Source organism: Quercus suber, unplaced genomic scaffold (genome assembly GCF_002906115.3).
Source record: "Quercus suber isolate HL8 unplaced genomic scaffold, Cork oak 2.0 scaffold_63, whole genome shotgun sequence".
In the NCBI taxonomy this organism is placed as follows: Eukaryota; Viridiplantae; Streptophyta; class Magnoliopsida; order Fagales; family Fagaceae; genus Quercus; species Quercus suber.
This window is the reverse complement of record NW_027069528.1, coordinates 370,442-389,607: the sequence shown is the minus strand read 5'-3', so window position 1 is coordinate 389,607 and position 19,166 is coordinate 370,442. Positions and strand designations below refer to the sequence as shown.

At 36.1% G+C, this 19,166-nt stretch overlaps 2 protein-coding genes across 10 annotated transcripts; both read right to left on the bottom strand.

Moving 5' to 3' along the window:
* Nucleotides 1–2,424: 2,424 nt before the first annotated feature.
* Nucleotides 2,425–2,889, bottom strand: LOC136067217 (uncharacterized). The gene has a single exon (XM_065772759.1). The coding sequence runs from the start codon at nt 2,887–2,889 to the stop codon at nt 2,425–2,427; it is 465 nt and encodes a 154-aa protein (XP_065628831.1).
* A 1,889-nt stretch (nt 2,890–4,778) lies between these two features.
* On the bottom strand, nt 4,779–13,051 carry LOC112003436 (putative lipase ROG1). Of its 9 annotated transcripts, none has more exons than XM_065772735.1 (11): nt 12,815–13,051; nt 12,406–12,706; nt 11,919–11,986; nt 11,017–11,087; nt 10,486–10,755; nt 9,901–10,061; nt 9,764–9,819; nt 9,508–9,560; nt 9,311–9,440; nt 7,884–7,981; nt 5,604–6,108 (listed from the first exon to the last, which is right to left on the bottom strand). In XM_065772735.1, exons 2-11 carry the CDS (start codon nt 12,699–12,701, stop codon nt 6,037–6,039), a joined length of 1,275 nt encoding a protein of 424 aa, XP_065628807.1. In that variant the 5' UTR covers nt 12,702–12,706; nt 12,815–13,051; the 3' UTR covers nt 5,604–6,036. The 9 variants fall into 9 exon arrangements, with proteins under 9 accessions (XP_065628813.1, XP_065628811.1, XP_065628807.1 ...); XM_065772736.1 differs by lacking the exon at nt 12,815–13,051 and adding an exon at nt 7,449–7,543 and having other exon boundaries at nt 12,406–12,769; XM_065772741.1 differs by lacking the exons at nt 5,604–6,108; nt 12,815–13,051 and adding an exon at nt 4,779–5,221 and having other exon boundaries at nt 12,406–12,769.
* Between the last annotated feature and the right edge of the window lie 6,115 nt (nt 13,052–19,166).

The window sequence follows — 19,166 nt, the reverse complement described above, 5'->3', positions numbered from 1 at the left end:
TCAGATCTGGCTTTCAGGTTTATCATGGCTAGGCGGGTTGGGGTTTTTTTTAAAAAAACCCATTTATTAAACGGGGCGGGTTTTGAGTTTCGAGAGTGGCCCCGCGGGGGGTTCGTGCATAAAGAAACCTACCCCAAACCCAACCGGTTGTCATTCCTAACAAAGATGTCATGATACATGTGTATATAAATAAAAGTCTAAAACATGAGAAAGTACACCATGCATTGGATGCATGTTTCCACCCTTTCATACATGTGGGTCCACCTCAATATGAGATGGAGGAAACATACATCTAATGCATGGTGTGGTGCATGGTGTGCAGGGGCGGAGTCAGGAATTTTTTTTAGGAAGACAAGTTGCGGCACTAATATATTTATCAAGACAACCCCCACATACATACATATATATACGCACAAGTTTTTTTTTTTTTTTTTATTATTATATATACACACTTTTTTACTTGATAAGTTATATATATACACACACCCAGCAACCTTAGATTTGTAATCCAATATCCAGTTTTTTTTTTTTTTTTTTAATGTTTTTTATCTTCCTCCAAATAAATAATGACAAAAAAAAAAGAGGAAAACTATAAATTATGACAAATACATTAAAACTATAATCTAACATTTCAAAATGACAAGTACAATGCAAAAATAACTATTTAAATTCTTACTTTTATGAAAAATCTTGTTAATGAAAATAAATAATTTATTTTACTTTAGCATCTAACCAATCTCAAATAGGAAATATAAAAAGGAGAAAAATTAATTCTTAACCATAATTTTAAAAAGAGTTTATTTCATAACAAAATAACCTGACAGCGTTTAGGTCTATAAGATATTGATGATTTGTTTTATGTTTTATCTCCATTGCTTAAATGATAAAGAAAAATGGTTAAAATTATCAATTTATAAAAAAATAAAATTTCCTTTAAGTTTGAGAATCTGGATACCCACTTGTATTAAAGGGAATCCACATTCCTACAAAAAAGGATTGAGGGGAAATCCAGATATCCTTGACATCTGATTCTCTAGTGTGATTTGCAATCAAATATGAGAATCTTTAAACATTCTTAAGAATCCTGAAACATTACCCCGTACCAAATGCCACATTAGTATTTTGCACTCATTAACTCACTTAGCAAAAAGATTAAAAAACTTAAGTTGACATATGGCAAAAAATTAGCCCTCAATTGAATTCTAATTTGGAATTTAATTGAATCTTCTCTAAATTTTGGCTTTAATTATATATATAGATTAGTAATCATTAATCTCTTTGGTATATGGAAAAATAAATACCAGAAGGTAGTAAGATTCTTTTTGATTCAATTGATCATGTCCATTTCATGGTAAAGATTTAATATTTAGAAATCTAAGAGGATGTGTCATGTCACATAATTTGAAAATTATTCCATGAAATAAAAACTAATAGTAAATTTTAAATTGCAAGATACTATCTTTATTTGGTATTTGTGGGAGGTTTGAGGATCGAAGAGGACTAGAATACAAAAAATCTCATACAATCCCACCTAGAGAAGTGTATCTGCCCTGAAGACTTCACTGACCTGAGGATGAGAGGGGATACAAGATATTGTTTCATGAAAGCTCGCGGAGAAGAGAAAGGTGGGAGGAAGCTTCCTAGAAAGGTATACCTCCCCCCTCCGCATTGAATGTCTTGCAACAACCTTATTAGCTGCATTAATGAGGAAGTGACATCTGAATAGTGATTCCACAACTAGCAGCCCCTTCTACCACTTTCAAAAGAACTCTGATGTGACAAGTATCTTGAGAATAGCCATAAGGCACATAGGTGAAAGGCTGAGATGTAAGAAAGAAAGATATATAAGGGAGGGGGACCTCCCAGATAGGGGGTTGAACATTTTTTCCTAAAAGATGGAGAGAGAAAGATAAATAGGGGAAATTTTGTGTAAGGTCTAGAAAGTTCATGCATAAGAGCCCAACCTTCGAACAAACCTGAGGGGAGTACTATTCTTAATAAATACTTGAATTACTTCTCTCTATTACTGTGTACTTTTTGGCCTTAAACTTGTGCTTAGTTTTGGATTGCACCTGAGCTTTTTTCCCACTCTCTGTAAAAATTTTATTATTTGGGCTTGGTTTGAAGGATAAGGCATCACTATTCTTAATAGGCTTGGGCCTCTAATTTCCTAGTACCTACAGTATTAGTTCAGCATTTAACTTTTATGTAAAGTTTTTAAAATCTTTTTTTTTTCTCACATTTTTAAAGTACAAGTATATTTTAACATACTTTCAGTAAAAAATTAAATAAGTTGTGCCAAATGCATACTATGTATGCTCTTAGATTTTTTTTTTTAATCAAATTAATCAAAATGAATCATCTCTAGACAAATCTGTCAAAGCAATTTTTTTTTTTTTTTGGTAAACTGGGAATTTTATTCAACTAAAAAGAACCTGAAACATTTGAAATAGGACAGAGCCTCATCTGAGACAGCCCATACAAATCCGAAAGAAAAGCATTCAAAATACAAGGGGGAGGAGAGTTGAGGAACATAAAATTAGGGACATGGGAGCAACCTAGTCTAGCTAGAGCATCAGCGCACCAGTTAGCTTCGCAATAGCAGTGGGACACTTTGACTTGAGGAAATTGGGAGAGGAGAAGCCTGCAGTCAGATACAATAGCAGCATTATCATTCTTCAAGGTTTCGGCATTATGCATCAAGTCAGCAACTACTTTTGCATCCAAATCGATTTCTAGAGCACTAATCTGCATATTCAGACACATGTTGAGTCCATCTCTAAAAGCCCAAAGCTCTGCAACAAAGTTTGTGGCTATCCCAATCTTCCTTGTAAAGGCTTTAATCCAGGTACCTGACTCACTGCGAAGAATGTCGCCTCCACTAGCCATTCCAGGATTATCTAATGAAGAGCCATCTGTGTTTAGTTTATGCCAAACCCTATTTGGCCTTTCCCATCGAATATTCCTTTCAATCCGAGGTTGTCTGGTTATGGTATTCTGCCATGTTGCTTCAATCCGAACTTGGAAAGCAATGAAAAAGGAATGGATGTTTTCAATAGGGGCACAAGATGGAGTCTTGGCCGGGATAGCACCTTGAGGTTTTGGTATGATTCTTGGACTTCGAATGGCCCTCTCAGGTCTATTATTCAAGGCCTCTTTATCAAGGAAGAGGAGGAGATAAAGGTTAAAGATCTTGCTTCACTTGAAGGCTGGGATTGGGGAAAGCTTTCTCTGATTCTTCCTCCAAAAATTTGCCTGGAAATTCAGGCGATGCCTTGTTCTCATTTTGCAAATGAGGAAGACAGAATCATTTGGAACGTAACAGCTAATGGGAATTTTAATCTCAGCTCTGCATATCTCCTTGCTAATGGGGAAGCCTCTCAATTTTTTAATGGTAAATGGATATGGAAGCTAAAAGTGTTGCCAAGGATTCAATCCTTTATATGGATGTGTTTTCATAACAGCATAGCAACCCAAGAAAGGCTAGCTTCTAGAGGGCTACAAGTGGACACAGTCTGCCCGATATGCAACCTCCATCCAGAGACTGTTCTTCACTTGTTGAGGGACTGCCATGTTGTTGCAAATTGTTGGCAGAGCCTCGGAATGGGGGGCCTAAACACTGATTTTTACTCTTTGGACCTTTGTAGTTGGTTGGAAAACAACTGTAAAACAACTTCAGCTTCAAACCACCTTCAGATCTCTTGGAGTTTCATTTTTGCCGTTGGTATATGGACTCTTTGGAACCATCGTAACAGGGTGGCTTTTAAGAATATGCCTGCTAGTGAAGCCATTCACAAAGATGTAATTCACAGGGCAGTGGAGTATGCCCTTGTTGCTCAAAATTTGTCAAAGCAATTACAAACTACGTACCATATGATTCACTTCTACATATTCGTCCCAAAATATATATTTGTAGGACGACAACTACACCTTAACAAACCAAAAATGTCACCTCTATAACTATTTTTAAAGTATGAAGGACTTGGTTTAGATTTATTTTAATGGAGTATTGGACCCAATCTTTACCTGCATATGGATTGTGTGCAAATGTTGTCTTGAAGAGCTGGGAAATGCACCAAACTGCAAAAGGTTCAACTTGGATCTTGGGGTAGGGAGGGGGAGGGGGAGGGGGGGGGGTGATTGGATTTAGTACAATAAGCACATATTTTGAGGATGGCCTTTAAAAAAAAAAAGTTGTTTGGTTCCAAGGAGAGGAGAAAGGGAGATTAACTAGTGGCGTCTCCTTCATGAGACATAGTGCCTATTTGGGAACAGTTTATCCAGCTTTTTACTGAAATTTTTTGTTGAACATGTGCTAAAGTATACTTGTCCTTTGAAAAAATTTGAAAAAGTGAGAAAAAGCAGAAAAATATAAAGTTTTAAAAAGCTGTACATAAAAATTAAAAAGTTAAAATTAAAAGCTGAAGCCGATGCTAAACAGGCTTTATGTCTCAGCTGATTGTAGTCCAACAGATGGCTCAAAATTTTGGATAATACAATTGCAACTACTGAAATTCACTTGTGATCAATTGACAATCATCATGGTATAAGTGTAACAGAAAATATATATATGAACTGCAATTAAAGTTCCGTAAAGAACCAACAGTAGTANTCTCTTGCCTTTTCATCCTCTCAACAAAAAACAGAGTATAAAATGAGGAGGAGAGGAGCTCGAGTAAAATGGGATTTTAGGTTGATTTCCTTTGACATCCCCTTTTTTTTTTTTTTTGTTTGGGGGGGGGGGGGTTTGGGGGGACATATATATCACAGCCAATCTATAAAAAGAAATGAATCCTTTAAATTAAAAAAACCACTAGCATTACATTCACCAAGTACCAAATTCAATCGCTCAAAACTTCCCAACCTTGATCCAAGTTGGTGAAATCATCGTTCCCCTTCCAAATGATTTATATGTCATCTAAGATTTAACACCAAGAAAGTGAACTTTCAGGCATGTTATTCCAATTTCCATAGCCTATGATTTTTAAGTCATGTCTGGCCAATTTTTGTTTTTGTCAATACTCCATGAGAGAACGTCCTCCCACAACTTTGGAGTCTGGACTGGGCTCTGCTGTCTGCAATAGAGTGGGATGGGCTTGACGATAGTTGGGTAGTAACTAGTAAGCAATCAGATTATGGTCTCGGAAAGTTACGCCAGAATATGGCAAGGCCCTCAAGGCCCTATAGGTATATCAACATCTGTATACATCCCGTGCCTTCACTACAGTGGTAGAGGAATGCGGACAGGTTAGCTTAGGCTTGACAACAGAAGCAGGAAAATAACAATTTCTGCACCACGCATGACTCTACTGTGTTGCATAACAAAAAGCCACGGCCATGGTTGCTGTTATGTCATGAAATGAATATAGGAGCTCAACACACAGACACAACAATCACGTCTTACTGCTAAAAAAATCATTTGAATGTATCAAGTGCTTAATCAATGCGGTTTTCACATGTACACATACTAACTGGGATTACTTCCCACACATCCATACCCACACCTACAAGAGGGAAAGCAGAAATGTAGAAATGTCTGAAATGTAGAGTATCTGGATTATCAAAGAAAAAAAGAATGAAAAAAAAAAAGAGAAAGAAAGGTAGAATACTGAACGGTTTAAGAATTTTTTATAACTTCATTGTAAAATTGATGTAACTGCGTGTGCATAACTACCTACATTTTGGGAGAACAAATCCTTTCTCCCTCATCTGTTACTGTTACAGAAACTTATTTCTACAACAGACTTAACTTATTACACTGTGTATTGTGTAGCTACTAGCTTCTCTTTTGGGATGATATCCTCTCTCTGTAAGGGTAAATAGAACTCACAACATCATACCTAAAATTTCCCTCACATGGCCTGTCTAACCCCTTTTAACCCTTCCAGAGATTCGAACTTACAAGTCACGCCAAGATCACCTGGAACATCTAAATGCTTTCTCCCTTCCCTATAATCCCAGACGGAGAACATCGTTAAGCCAATAGGCAATCGGCAACTCAAACCAGGCATACATATAATAACAAGTCAGCAGCTATTATAAGAGAAAATTGTCAATCATGTGATGGACCACATCAGCCCCAGCAAAATTGATACAGTAGTTTTTCACCTGAACAGAAAGAAAGAGAATTAAAAAAAGGATCATTGAACCAGCTTATTAAAGGTAATCATCAGGATGGAATCAATTTTTCCCCCTCCCCTCAATTCGTAATTTATGCAACTAGTGTTAAAGTAGGAGAGAGGAGAGAGTGAGACTAGAGAAGGGAGAGAATAAAAGAGGCATAAATTTTTTTTGCATGTTGCCAGAGTGCTTATGCAAATATATGCATAAGCACTCTAGCAACATGAAAATTATTTTTTGCATTTTAGCTTTTTGGATGTGGGTGTTTTTGTGCATTTTGGTGAATAGTGTTATTTATTTTGCTTTTTAATGGGTTATATATTACCCAATGAGAATGTCAGATTATGGATTCAGAAAGTTATGCTGGAATATGGCAAAGCTCTAAAGGTCCTATGAAGGTATATCAAAATCTGTATTTATCTTGTTCCATCACTGTAGTGATAGAGGAATGTGGACAGGTTAGCTTAGGCTTGAAAAGAGAAGCAGAAAAAGAACAATTTCTGCACCATGTATGGCTCTACTGCGTACTGTGTTGTCTAACAAAAAGCCATGGCTAGTGTTGTTATTATGTCACGAAAAGAATGTAGGAGCCCGACACAGACACAGTAATCACGTCATACCACCCAAAAAAAAAAAAAAACTATTTTGAATGCTTTAAGTGATTAATTAATGCATTTTTCACATCTACACATACTAACTGGAGTTAATTCCCCCACATCCATACCCACACCTACAAGAGAGAAAGCAGAAACGTAGAAATGCAGAGTATCTGGATTGTCAAAAGAAAAAAAAAAAAAGAGAAAAAGAAATTTAGAATACTGAATTGTTTAGAAAAAATCTAAAACTTTATTGTAAAATGGAATGTAACTGCAAGCACATAACAACCTACAATTTGGGAGAACTAATCCTTTCTCTTCATCTGTTATTATGTTTCAGAAACATATTTCTACAACAGAATTAACTTATTAAACTGTTTACATACGTGTGTAGCTACTAGCTTCTTTTTTGGGGTTACATCCTCTCTCTCTTCCCTGCCACAGTATTAACTTAAACTATTACATTCGTGTGTATATTTACTAGCTTCTCTTTTGGGATAACATCCTCTCTCAGTGATGGTAAATAGAACTTACAACATCATACCTAAAATTTCCCTCACATGGCCTGTCTAACCCCTTTTAAACCCTTCAGGATTTTTGAAATTCCAAGTCATGCCAAGATCACCTGGAATATCTAAATCCTTTCTCCCTTCCCTATAAGTCCATAACCCCAGATAGGAACAATATTAAGCCAATAGGCAATAGGCATTTGGAAACTCAAACAAGACATACATATAATAACAAGTTGGCAGCTATTATAAGAGAAAATTGTCAATCATGTGATAGACCACATCAGCCCCAGCAGAATTGATACAGTATCTATTCACCTGAACAGAAAGAAAGATAGAGAATTTTTTTTTTAAAAAAAGGATCATTGAAGCAGCTCATTATAGGAAATCATCAGGATGGAATCAATTCTCCCCGCCCCTCCTCAATTCATAATTTATGCACCTAATAGGTCATGGAACCATGAACTCACCCTATATCATGTTTTTACAAAAGGAAGAAATTTTATTTGAGCTAGACTTCATTGGTAATCAGTTAAAAATGTGAAAAAATAATGATAATTGTTGTCTGATAGTGGAACCAATTGGATCATAACCCAGATAACACAAAAATGGAATTTATGTTCTACATGATGACATTCAAGAGAAGGTAAAAACCCACCTGAATGGTACTGTGCGCAAGATATCTTTGTTTAGTTCCACTGAAGTTGACGTCAATCCGTTCCCAGGTCAATTTAGTCAAACCCCTTAACATTTGCTCTACAAATGTTGTAAAATGATACAATTGTGTGAAAATAAGCTAAAAGTTTTAGAATCAATAAATATACTAAAGCTCAAAATATGTAAAAAAATCGTGAGAGTGAAATCACGTGTATTTTCGGAAGCAAAATGGATAAAAGTAGCACTTTCCAACAACAAAATATTTTCCAATATCCATCAGCTCATATCCAATGCCCTAAAACTTAACCTCCATCCACCTTTCATCAGTTATGACGTCTGGAAGAACATCTACATATTTGCTGCTCTTTAAAAAATTCATCATAATAGCAGTAAATAGTTTTGTGACCTCCACAACCATTGTGTCAATTACTTATATCATCCAGATAAAGTATGTTCTATTATTGTTGCCAATGTCATATTATCACAATTTAAATTCAGGAAAAGCCAAAAAAATTATACTTTATCTAAGAAGTATATAATTTTCTCCTGTTAAATACTAAAGCACACTGCTGATAGCAAATTGAGAACCACACTTTGTCCTTCAATTTTTTTTAACACATAAAAACTTGATGATATTTGAAATCATGAACCACACAATAAAAGTTGGTGCACCAAGTGACTTCATATATAAGTTACGCATTGTACATTGTGCTTTTTTCATAAGGCTCATTACTTATTTAGATAGTTTGCTCTATATAAAACTCAATTATCAAAGTTTTAGGTGCCTCACAAATTATTAAAGTAGCTTAGTCTAGGTAAAAATCTATTACCAAAATTTCAAGAAACTTAAAATACTACTCCAAAGAAATTCTATTACCAAAAGTTCCAAATAATTTTAATAAAAAAGGTCATTCGCACAAAACTAACAAAATGTACCCACCTTCCCTAGTACTCAGCATTAAAAATATCTTTGATGTGCACAAAAAAAAAAAAGGACCGAGGGAGACCATTGCATCATACCCTATTTCAAATGGAAGATTTGTTACTTGGTTACACCACTTAACTTTCTTTTAAGTTTCCCAACACAATAGGAAAAATTGGAATCAAAAGCTAGTAAAAAGCTGTACCAATCTTCATCGACCTTTCCCAGAAAGGCCAGAATTTCAATTAGCAAGTCTTACAAATCACTGCTTAACAACTTATTTTTGAGTAACCTGGCCCCACTACCAAGAAAGATCTATCAAAATCTTCATGGTCTTCTTGGATAATATTTATTATTAGTTGAGATTTTATAATAGTCAGGTGGGTAATTTAAGTAACTGTAGAGGCCCAATATTCTCCAATTTTAAAACACACACATACATTCATCTAGTTTTCAATAGTGAGAGTAGTTTGGTAACCAGTTAAAAAGGACAAACATCAACACACCTTCTAAGTCAATGTTCTCGAATCCATTGACCTTGGCCTCCAAGAGGAATTCTTGTTGTCGACTGGAAGTTTCTGCTGTCTCCACATTTACAATATGCCGGTATTTGTCATCTTTAGAAAGATGGCGATGCTGATAGAGAAAAATAGTAAGAGTAACTCAATATGATTTAAACTTCCATAACAACTTTCAAAATTACCTTTGGGAGCTCATCTCGTCGCCGTAGAGACGATGTACTCCATCCCACAAGATCTATGGAAAGTGTCAAGTAATTAACAGAAACACCATGAGAGTGTGATTACAATAACAACTAAGAGAGGCCAATGGTCAGACCCATCCACTAACTCCTTCAATTTCAGATTTGAACATCTAGAGATCTGACTTCCAATGATTTTACTTGAACAATAAGGTGTGTACAACTAAGTAGAAAGGATTAATAAAAAATAGAAGGATACGGTCATATCGTACATTTGCATAGGTGACACGACGCTTGAAGGACTGCAAAGCAGATCTGCAGAGACAAGATGACATTTGATGACTTGTTGAAATCATTTGTGCTGATAGTAGACACTCATGTTGCACAAGAACTCACATAAATTTAAGATCTTCACAATCATTAGCCATCCGAAGAAGAAGGGGAGGTTTTCCATTATCTTTGTCAGTTAAAAATAGATGTTTTCCAGTTCTACCAAGCAACCAAGATGCCCGGGATGCTACTTTTTCCATGGTATAAAAGCCACAAAACACGGGAACCTGAAAATAAAATCCACCAAGATCCAGAAACTTTATTGACATGGAGCCATACATATAATGTAATCACAGTAGACATGCAACAATTATTAGTTTCTTGCATTATCAAATGCCTTTTTCATCATCAATATGACAATACCTATCTCTAAAAATCAAGATGATAGTCTGCCCTCACAATTGAAAATAAATTCCAAATTAAGAAACGACAAAAACTGTTCCAATTAGTTCATTTGAAGTTCAATATATGTTGCCGAAAGGAAAACCCTCTCAAGAGCCAGGTATTTTAAAAAAAAAAAAAAAAAAACATCTCATAAGAATTAGCATATTTTATATATCATGGAACCAAAGAGAAAACATCTGATATCTAAAATGAAATCTTCATAGTAATAATACAACTGAGAATAAGCAAAAAGGGGTAATGAATCACCTGTTTATGCCCTCTTGAACCAAGGTGAGGTGTTGCAAAGGTTATAAAATTCATCGGCTCCAGTCCAGCAATTTTGCCTTTGAATTTCTCCTCTGGGCATGGATCTCCAGATCCATCACTCCTACGCTCTCCATTTTCCTGTGCAAATTCCCTCCTGACATCTCGTCCATAAAGCTTGGCAATCACATATCTTGTTACCAGGCCACCCAATGAATGACCTACAAATGAAATCTTCTGAACTCCTGGGTGACGTTTTATAACTGATATAACCTGGAAAAAACAAAAACAAAAATAAACAAACAGTGTTCAATTTAAATCCTTAGATTGGTGCAGCAACTTCACATTCAAGGTAGTGTTTTCAAACATAAAAGATGTTGGACAATGGACATACACATCTGAACTACAAAGAAACAGAGGAAACCGCATTACACACCAAGATTTGGTTCTTACAGAAAATTAGTAAAGAGCAATCTCAGTTACAATAAGGGAACAAAGAAAGTTGGTTGTCTGAATAGCCAAACCATAACGCACCTCTTCTGCTAATCTATCTCCCATATTATCAACACCATCGAATGTCAACTTTGAAGGATTACATTCACTGCCTGCATTCAATATTAAGCATACTCAATTTATTTTATAATGGAATGAAAGAACATCAAACTAGGCAGTCAGACAATAGCCAATTGACATATATGAGTGATTTCATATTTATTGAAGCCCACCAAAGACAGAAAATTACTAAGTCCTCAAAAATGTAATTGAGAAGTGTAATGAGCTATCCCCAGTTTAAATTCTATTAACATGTTGTTATGAAAGTCAACCCAAAACAGAGGAGAAACTACTTCCAATGAGAGAAGACAGACAAGTGACCATCACTGACAGACTAAATAAATAAGATAATTCCAGCATAAGCGTCTTAATATGGATGGTCCTCCACTCCTCCATGTACCATACAGTTATGATTAGATAGTTAATTCCCTCAAAGTTCTTGCCCTTCATTCTTTTTATAACTTGAAACACTTTTTTCATTTGTCGTTTTTTTAAACACAAATTTGTTTGGATTAAGGTCATCAACCTGAAAATGAAACACCAGATTAGATGGACTAAGTCATGTGTGTAACGGAGAATTAAAGCGGGCATAAAAACAGGATAATATTCAAATATTTAATAGCCACAAAATACCGTATCTGAGAATCTACTCAAGGAACACACAGACACACACATATAATGGTGTAAGTCATAAAACACAGGTGATGGATTAAATCGGCCAAGTGATGGTTCCAACTACTTTGGTCATCTTGAATTTTGTATGAACATCACTTGAAGCTAATGAACTCGTAACCATGAACATCACTATTCACTAATGAAAATAATTTTATCACACATTCATCGATCATCCAAGACAAACAAGATTTAAGAATTATGAAACTCACAGTGAGCAATAACATCTTCAGGATACTTCTTCAAAAACTGCTTTGCAGCATATCTCCAATTTTCAGCACTGCATAGATATAAAATTTGAAAAAACAATAAAAATAAAAGTATAACCAAAGCACGTTACAGTTCCGATAATCTAATCATTCTACATGCTCTAACAACAATGAAGCCTTAGCCAGGGTCGGTCATATATATTCTTTTTCTCCGTTCTATTTTATCCGAATTCATAATTTCTGTTTCGTCCTTAATTAACAAGTCCTTTTTAATTGTTATTTTCGGTCAATCAACTTTTAACTCTTTCTTACCAAATAAAACAAGATATACAATTAACAAAATTCATTAGCTAAACCACCACAATATGAATCATTCAAACTTGCTCTCAAGTATGTCTCAATGAATCATATTATAATTATTATTATATTGACTCAAAAATAAGAGTCAAATGCAAATGCAGATGCAAATAAATGGTTTGAGAGATTTTACCTGCCAATGAGACCGTTAGCCATTATAACAAGGTGAGTAGGATTGCGACGCTGTCCATCTCCATCAACAACTTCCATGTCAAAATTGCCTTCCTTATCATACTCTGTTCTCAGTCTCACACATCCAAATCCTAGCTTCGACATATAATAACGATACGCACCGTTTTTGTCCTTCTCCTTCTTCTTCTTCTTCTTCTTCTTCTTACTCTTCTCGCTCGTCTTCGATCCTCCTTCTCCGTTTACTTCCACTTTCCGTACAGGCTCCGATGGAGTCTCTTCCAACTCTACCGAAGCCATTGGAGCTAAAACAGAAATACAGAGCTGCTTAGAACTTTTTTTTTATATAAAATTGTAGTACTAAGAGCTGGTATTTTTATAGGTTCTGTTTGGTGTGAAAAATAAACATGTACTTTGAATGGGACCGGTCCCCACTTTGAAGAAGAAGAAGAAAACGACGAAGCTGTACCAACTCCTTTGTTTTGAATTTTTTGATAGCGTATACTTTTACTAATAGGCCTGAATCAATAGGAAGCAACTTGGATTGGACCAGATTTCAGTTTAGGTAACAACCGCCCCTTGATTTTGAAGCTATTTACGGCTTATCGTTAGTCTATAGACTACACCGTCGTTGGAATATGGATGGAGGGGCAGAATTGGAATTTTAGGGATTGGGTTAGATGGGAAGGAAATTAATAATTTTTTGGACTTTTCGTTTATATACATATGTAACACATCTTTGTTTGATTTTTCTTTTAAAAAAAAAAAAGAAAAAAACATCTTTGTTTGATCTTTCTTTTTCATGGGTTCTGGAAAGGGACTATTGTTGACACGCAAACGCAATTCCCGGGATTCGTTTTATGAACTTTCCCTTCCTTTTACGGCCTAGATTTTTTTGTTTGGTGGGACGTGGTGAAAAAGTGAGATAACAGGAATTAGTTTATGAAAAAGTGAAGTGATAAAAAAAAAATATTTGAATAAGTTTAAATTTATGTTTCTTATTAAAAAAATTGACAAACAATCAAACTTATTAAAAAATAAAAATCATATCTAAAAGAAAGTAAATTTTATTTTAAAATCACGTCTAGTTAAACCTTAAAAAAAAAAAAAAAAAGTAAAAAGGAAGAACAAGAGCAAAACCAAATAAGAACCCACAATTATATCACACAACTAGAAAAAATATCACACTAAAAAGAAAAATTTAAAAAAAAAAAAAAAAAAGCAATTAGGTCCAACAGTAAGAGAGGAGATGGTTCAACCATTTGAATGCAAGTATTTATTTCTCTTTATTTTCTCGCTAATTTGGAGGTATTGCATTTTGGTGAGCTCTAGAAGAAAATACTCAGGCCCACCAAATTTTTCTCTCTCCTCTCCTTCTAATCATTTTTTCTCTTATTTTTCTCTCTTTCTTTTTCTATCCTCCCCAAAATCATCTCAACCAAACATTTTCAAGTCTTTTTGTTGTTGAATGTTTACTTTTTTTAACCATCTTTGCATTGCTCGGGATTTTTTACTAAAATAGTATTGGTAATTTGGTAGGAATGTGTATTTGTTAGGTTTGATTGGAAGGTTTTTTAATCCAATCAGATATGAGGTTTAGAAATTTTCAACTCAATTTAATCCATTGATTTTGGGGGGGAAAAAAGGTTCCTAAAGAAACTACCCCTAGGCCCTATCCTATATGTTTAAAAACTAACTCAACCTAAGGTTGGCGCTTATATGTTTTATACTTGCAAAAAATTTGAGTTTCAACTATTTAAACTTTTCTAATAAATTATTATTATTCACATACTATATTTAAATTATATTTCAACAAATTTTAAATTATCAAAATTAATTCTCAAAATGCTAAAATTACTTATAGTTGGGTTGAGATTGCATACCACTTTCAGTTGAGCCGTAAACTTCGAAAATGCTTCATTTAAACCTCTATTTTTTTTTAAACAGTTCATTTAAATCTTATGTCACAAATTTTGTTAACTCTCCTTAAACATCGTGTGACCAACTAGCTTAGATTAAATTTATTTTGAAATTTGAAATTTATACATAACTGTTTTGTAGTGAAATATTATAAATTTTATTCAAATAATTCAATATATTATATCAATTATTAAGGTATCACCAAAAGTCGAAGGAAGATCCTCCAACTATATTGAGACATTTTGTTTTGTCTCAAGTCTCAACAAAAGATGCTAAATTATTGGGTTACACGTGTGAGTGAAGTCCCACATTGAATAAAGATGAGAATAATAAGTTGTTAATATAACATAATTGAGCACATACGCATTAGGGTTAGGCCTTTTGGATTAAAGTGTGTCTATATATATTATATTAATTATTCAAGGAAGCTTCCCAATGTGTTTATCTCCCCAACAAGTGGTATCAAAGGCCATGGTAGTGTGTGGCAATGGTGGTAAGGTGTTCATGGTCCCTACCCAGCGGGGATAAAGAAAGCCTAAATGGCCCACACACAAAAATCCTAGAGAAGGAAAAAAAAAAAAAAAAAGCCCCAACAAAGGAATATTGCTAATGGTGCTAAATAATAGTGTGATGCAAAGTTCCCATGGATGTGCGTGTGGGGTTGACACATGGTTCACATGGATAGCGTATGAGAAATCCATGGATGATGCGTTGATGAAGTGAAAAAGCCCATTAGGCAAGGGGAAATGAGTAGGACTTGCTCATGGCCCACAGAGAGGTCTTGAAGCCCATAGAGAGACAGACTCACACATGAGATAGAGATTGTTGGGTTATACGTGTGAGTGCAGTCTCACATTGAATAAAAATGAGAAAAATGAGTGGTTAATATAATATAATTAAGCACATACCCATTGGGTTTAGGCCTTTTGGGTTAAAATGTGTCTCTATATATTATATTAATTACTCAAGGAAGCTTTCCAAAGTGTTTATCCACAGCCCAATTGTCCCAGTAAACCCAAAACAATAAATTTGTTAGAGAGTGGGCTTGTTAACGAATGTTCAATGAGTTAAAGTATAGATCACAAGAGGTTAGTTGGTGTAAGAATGAATAAGACAAGTAGCTTGAAAAGAAAAATACTCCTTAGTTAGGTTAAAGGATGGTATGTTCTCATATATGCCTCTCAAACTTAAACAAATATTTAAGTTCTTGGTTACACAGTAATTTTTTTTTTTGGTTTTCTGATGATCCCCTTGTAATGGAATCTTCCTCTTTTTATATCCCCTTTCATTCTTTCATCTTAGCCATCCACGTGTAGATTAAATTGCTAATCTCCTTGACACTTGTCTCATCAGCACCTTCCAATATCCTTATCCGCGCCTTTCATCCTTACAATAACATTTTGAAAGTTTAAGATATAATATATTCCAAAACTTTAAGGTTCAAATAAAAGTTTATAAAACTGAATTCTCCTTTTTTAAGAAAACAAATGTTTGGTATGAATCTTCCTCTTTAATAGTTATATTATGAACAATCTTTCATAAGATATAAAATTAAAAAACATTAATATTGTTCTACAACATTCATCAAATTCCATTGAAAAGGAAGGAGCAAGTTAGGAAGAACAACCATTTGACTTTGGCACATTAGGTGGGTTCTAGCATCTTCTCATCTTCATCGCCATTCTAAAAAGAAAACTTCTACGCCAATCAGAAATTTCAAAGTTTCTAGGAAGTTTATTCCTCCTAACTTTTATTTATTTCTTGGAGAAGTATGCAAATTATTCCGGGTTGCTTTCAAGGTCCACGTCTTCTTAACATATTTTATTAGCAGTTAGTTAAACGGTCAACCGACCTATCAGGATTGTAGTCATTAACATCTTTATTCATTTTTATTATTAATATTACTCTTCGAGACATTGACTTAAAATAATTTATTTGAGGATTTGGTTTTCCTCTAATAATTTTTTAATTGGACATTTTCTATTATTTTAAATAAATATATAATAGAAAGTGGTATTGAGTTTTAATTTCTACATTTTATTTAGTTAGTAGATGATGTGGCAGTTTCTCATTAAAAAAAAAATTCCAATTAAAAAATTACTAAAAGTAAGCCAAACTCTTTATTTGAATGCATAAGTTTCAAGTTTGATGGTTAATGTGTTTTAAATAAAAACTACCTTCTCGGCCTTTTAGCTAAGATCAAGTGCTCTTAAAAAAAAAAGGGTTTGATTGTTAATGATTTGTAGGTCTTGCCTTTACTCAAATCTATGAATTATCCTCAATTGCAAGATTAGAGCTCTTGTATCAGTTCTTGCAATTTTATTTTTATTTTTTGTATATTTTTTATAAGAACTTACTTTTTCTAAGCTACATACTCGCTGTTCAATACAGGTTACATTAAATTATCTATTTTACATTACATCTTGTTAAAATATCAAAAAAAAATTTTATTAATTTTTTTTTTCACAAACAACAATCCTCATTCATTCTCTTCACTCATCATTAGAATGTGTAAACAAAGAATAAAAAATTAAATGTAAAATGAATAGTATTGTGGGGCCAGAAAATCGGGTAGCCTTGGCCCACTCCAAACCAGGCCCAAATGGCCCACGCCGAGGATGCATGATGGGTCCGAGGATGACCTTGTCCTTGGGCGTTCGAGACCCCAGAAAAACACGAGAACCACCCTACCAAAGGACTCCTGGAATATCCGAGGAGGAGAGGGCCCAGTGCCACGCCTTGGCAACAGAAGTACGGAGAAGGGGCAAGCCCTGGGCGAACTGTCACCTTGGCATTGAATACGCTCACCTAACCCTTCTGGCCGTATTAATGGGGATGTAACCCCTTGACAGAGCAACAACGATTAGGGTGAGCCACTTGACCACGAATATGACCTCTGATGGGACAGACGGTCAGAAGGGAGGCCAATAGATGATCAACAGGAGGAGGAAGAGAGGGATATATAAGAAAGGGGAGCAAAGTGTAAAAGGGGGGAGAAAGAGAGGGGAAGAAAAAACCTCCTCGGCCATGGGCCGAGGAGCATCCCCCAGTTGTAAATTGGTCTTAGTATTTTTCAATAAAAGGAAAGTAATTGATGCTTCATGAAGGCCGGGTGAGCGCCTAAACCTTCAACCCACTCTCTACAAATTTATTGTTCTGGGTTTGTTGGGGCCTGGGGGAACTCATATCTTTTGGGCTACAAAATCGGACCTCACAATTGGCGCCGTCTGTGGGAAGGATTAGTGCGCTGGCCGGCGCAACAAGCGATCGTTCTAAGTAATCATTCTACGGAAGATTGGTGGTGGTTCAAAAAAAAAAAAAGAACCACCAAACAAACATTGCAGAAAAATAAAAGTTCGAAACGGAAGATTCGACAGAAACGGAAAGAAACTGCACATTACTTTATTAAACAAAAGAGTTACAATGTACAAATAGAGGCTCAGGCAGGCGTGCTTTAAAGCACTACTCTTACAAGCTAATCCTACAAACAGAGGCTTAGGTGGACCCGTCCTAAAACTAGCTAGAGGGAAGTGTCAACCCGTGCTTTTATTGGCATCAAGAGAATGGGAGAGCTTGACAATAGAATCAGGGAAGGGGGCTGAGGCTGGCTTGCTTCAAGGCCACCAACAACTCCTTTCTCGGTGCGGCGGAGCTTGAACAAAGCGAGGAGCAGATGCAGGGGCACCGGGACGCCCTCCCCCATGATGTTCCTTTAATTCTCTCCAATCCTCACGAGCGTTGGCCGTTGGAGACGGCAACACTCGGGCACCAGACATGACATGAGTTCGCGCGTCTCCTCCGTCGGGGGTGCGCTCCGGGGAGAGACATTAGGTACTTCAGCGACATCCCTCCTAGCCACCGCGTACGGCATTGTCAGTGTTACGCCTAGACTCTGCCGCGCCGAAAGCCCAGTGGGGGCTGCGGTTAAAACGGCCCTTGGCACGGATGTCCTCACACCCGCCCAAAGCTGCCCTATATCTGCTAACTCCAGTCACAATTCTGGCGGGGTTATTAAAGGGGCTTGGGGGAATTGAAGGAACGTGTTTCTAACTGCGTTGGAAGTTCATGGAGTGTGGAGAAACCTTCCCCCCGGGAAGCCTTATATAAAGGATGAAGACTGGTGGGAATTAATCCACACAGAATTCGAAAAGAGAATTATCGGCAGTGCTAATCACGAAGCTACCAAATTCCAAAGGGACTGTAGACCGCCGGATTTGTGTTCATTCACGAGGACATTAATGAAGGCGCGTCTCGCGCACTGAAACGTCAAGCGCGGGCGAACTTGGGTAACTAACCGCTCAGCCACACTTGGGTACTAGATAGAACCAAGGTATTGCATGGTCCTCAGACTCAAACCTATGGGGAAACTAGATACTTACAGAGAAATGGAAGCGTTAGACAGAACCAAGGCATTGCATGGTCCTCGGACTCAAGCCTATGGGGAAACTAACCACTCAGCTATACCTGGGTACTAGACAGAACCAAGGTATTGCATGGTCCTCGGACTCAAACCTATGGGGAAACTAGATACTTCCAGAGAAATGGAATCGTTAGACAGAACCAAGGCATTGCATGGTCCTCGGACTCAAGCCTATGGGGAAACTAACCGCTTAGCCACACCTGGGTACTAGACAGAACTAAGGTATTGCATGGTCCTCGGACTCAAACCTGAGGGGAAACTAGATACTTATAGAGAAATGGATGCGTTAGACAGAACTAAGGCATTGCATGGTCCTCAGACTCAAGCCTATGGGGAAACTAACCGCTCAGCTATACCTGGGTACTAGACAGAACCAAGGTATTGCATGGTCCTCGGACTCAAACCTATGGGGAAACTAGATACTT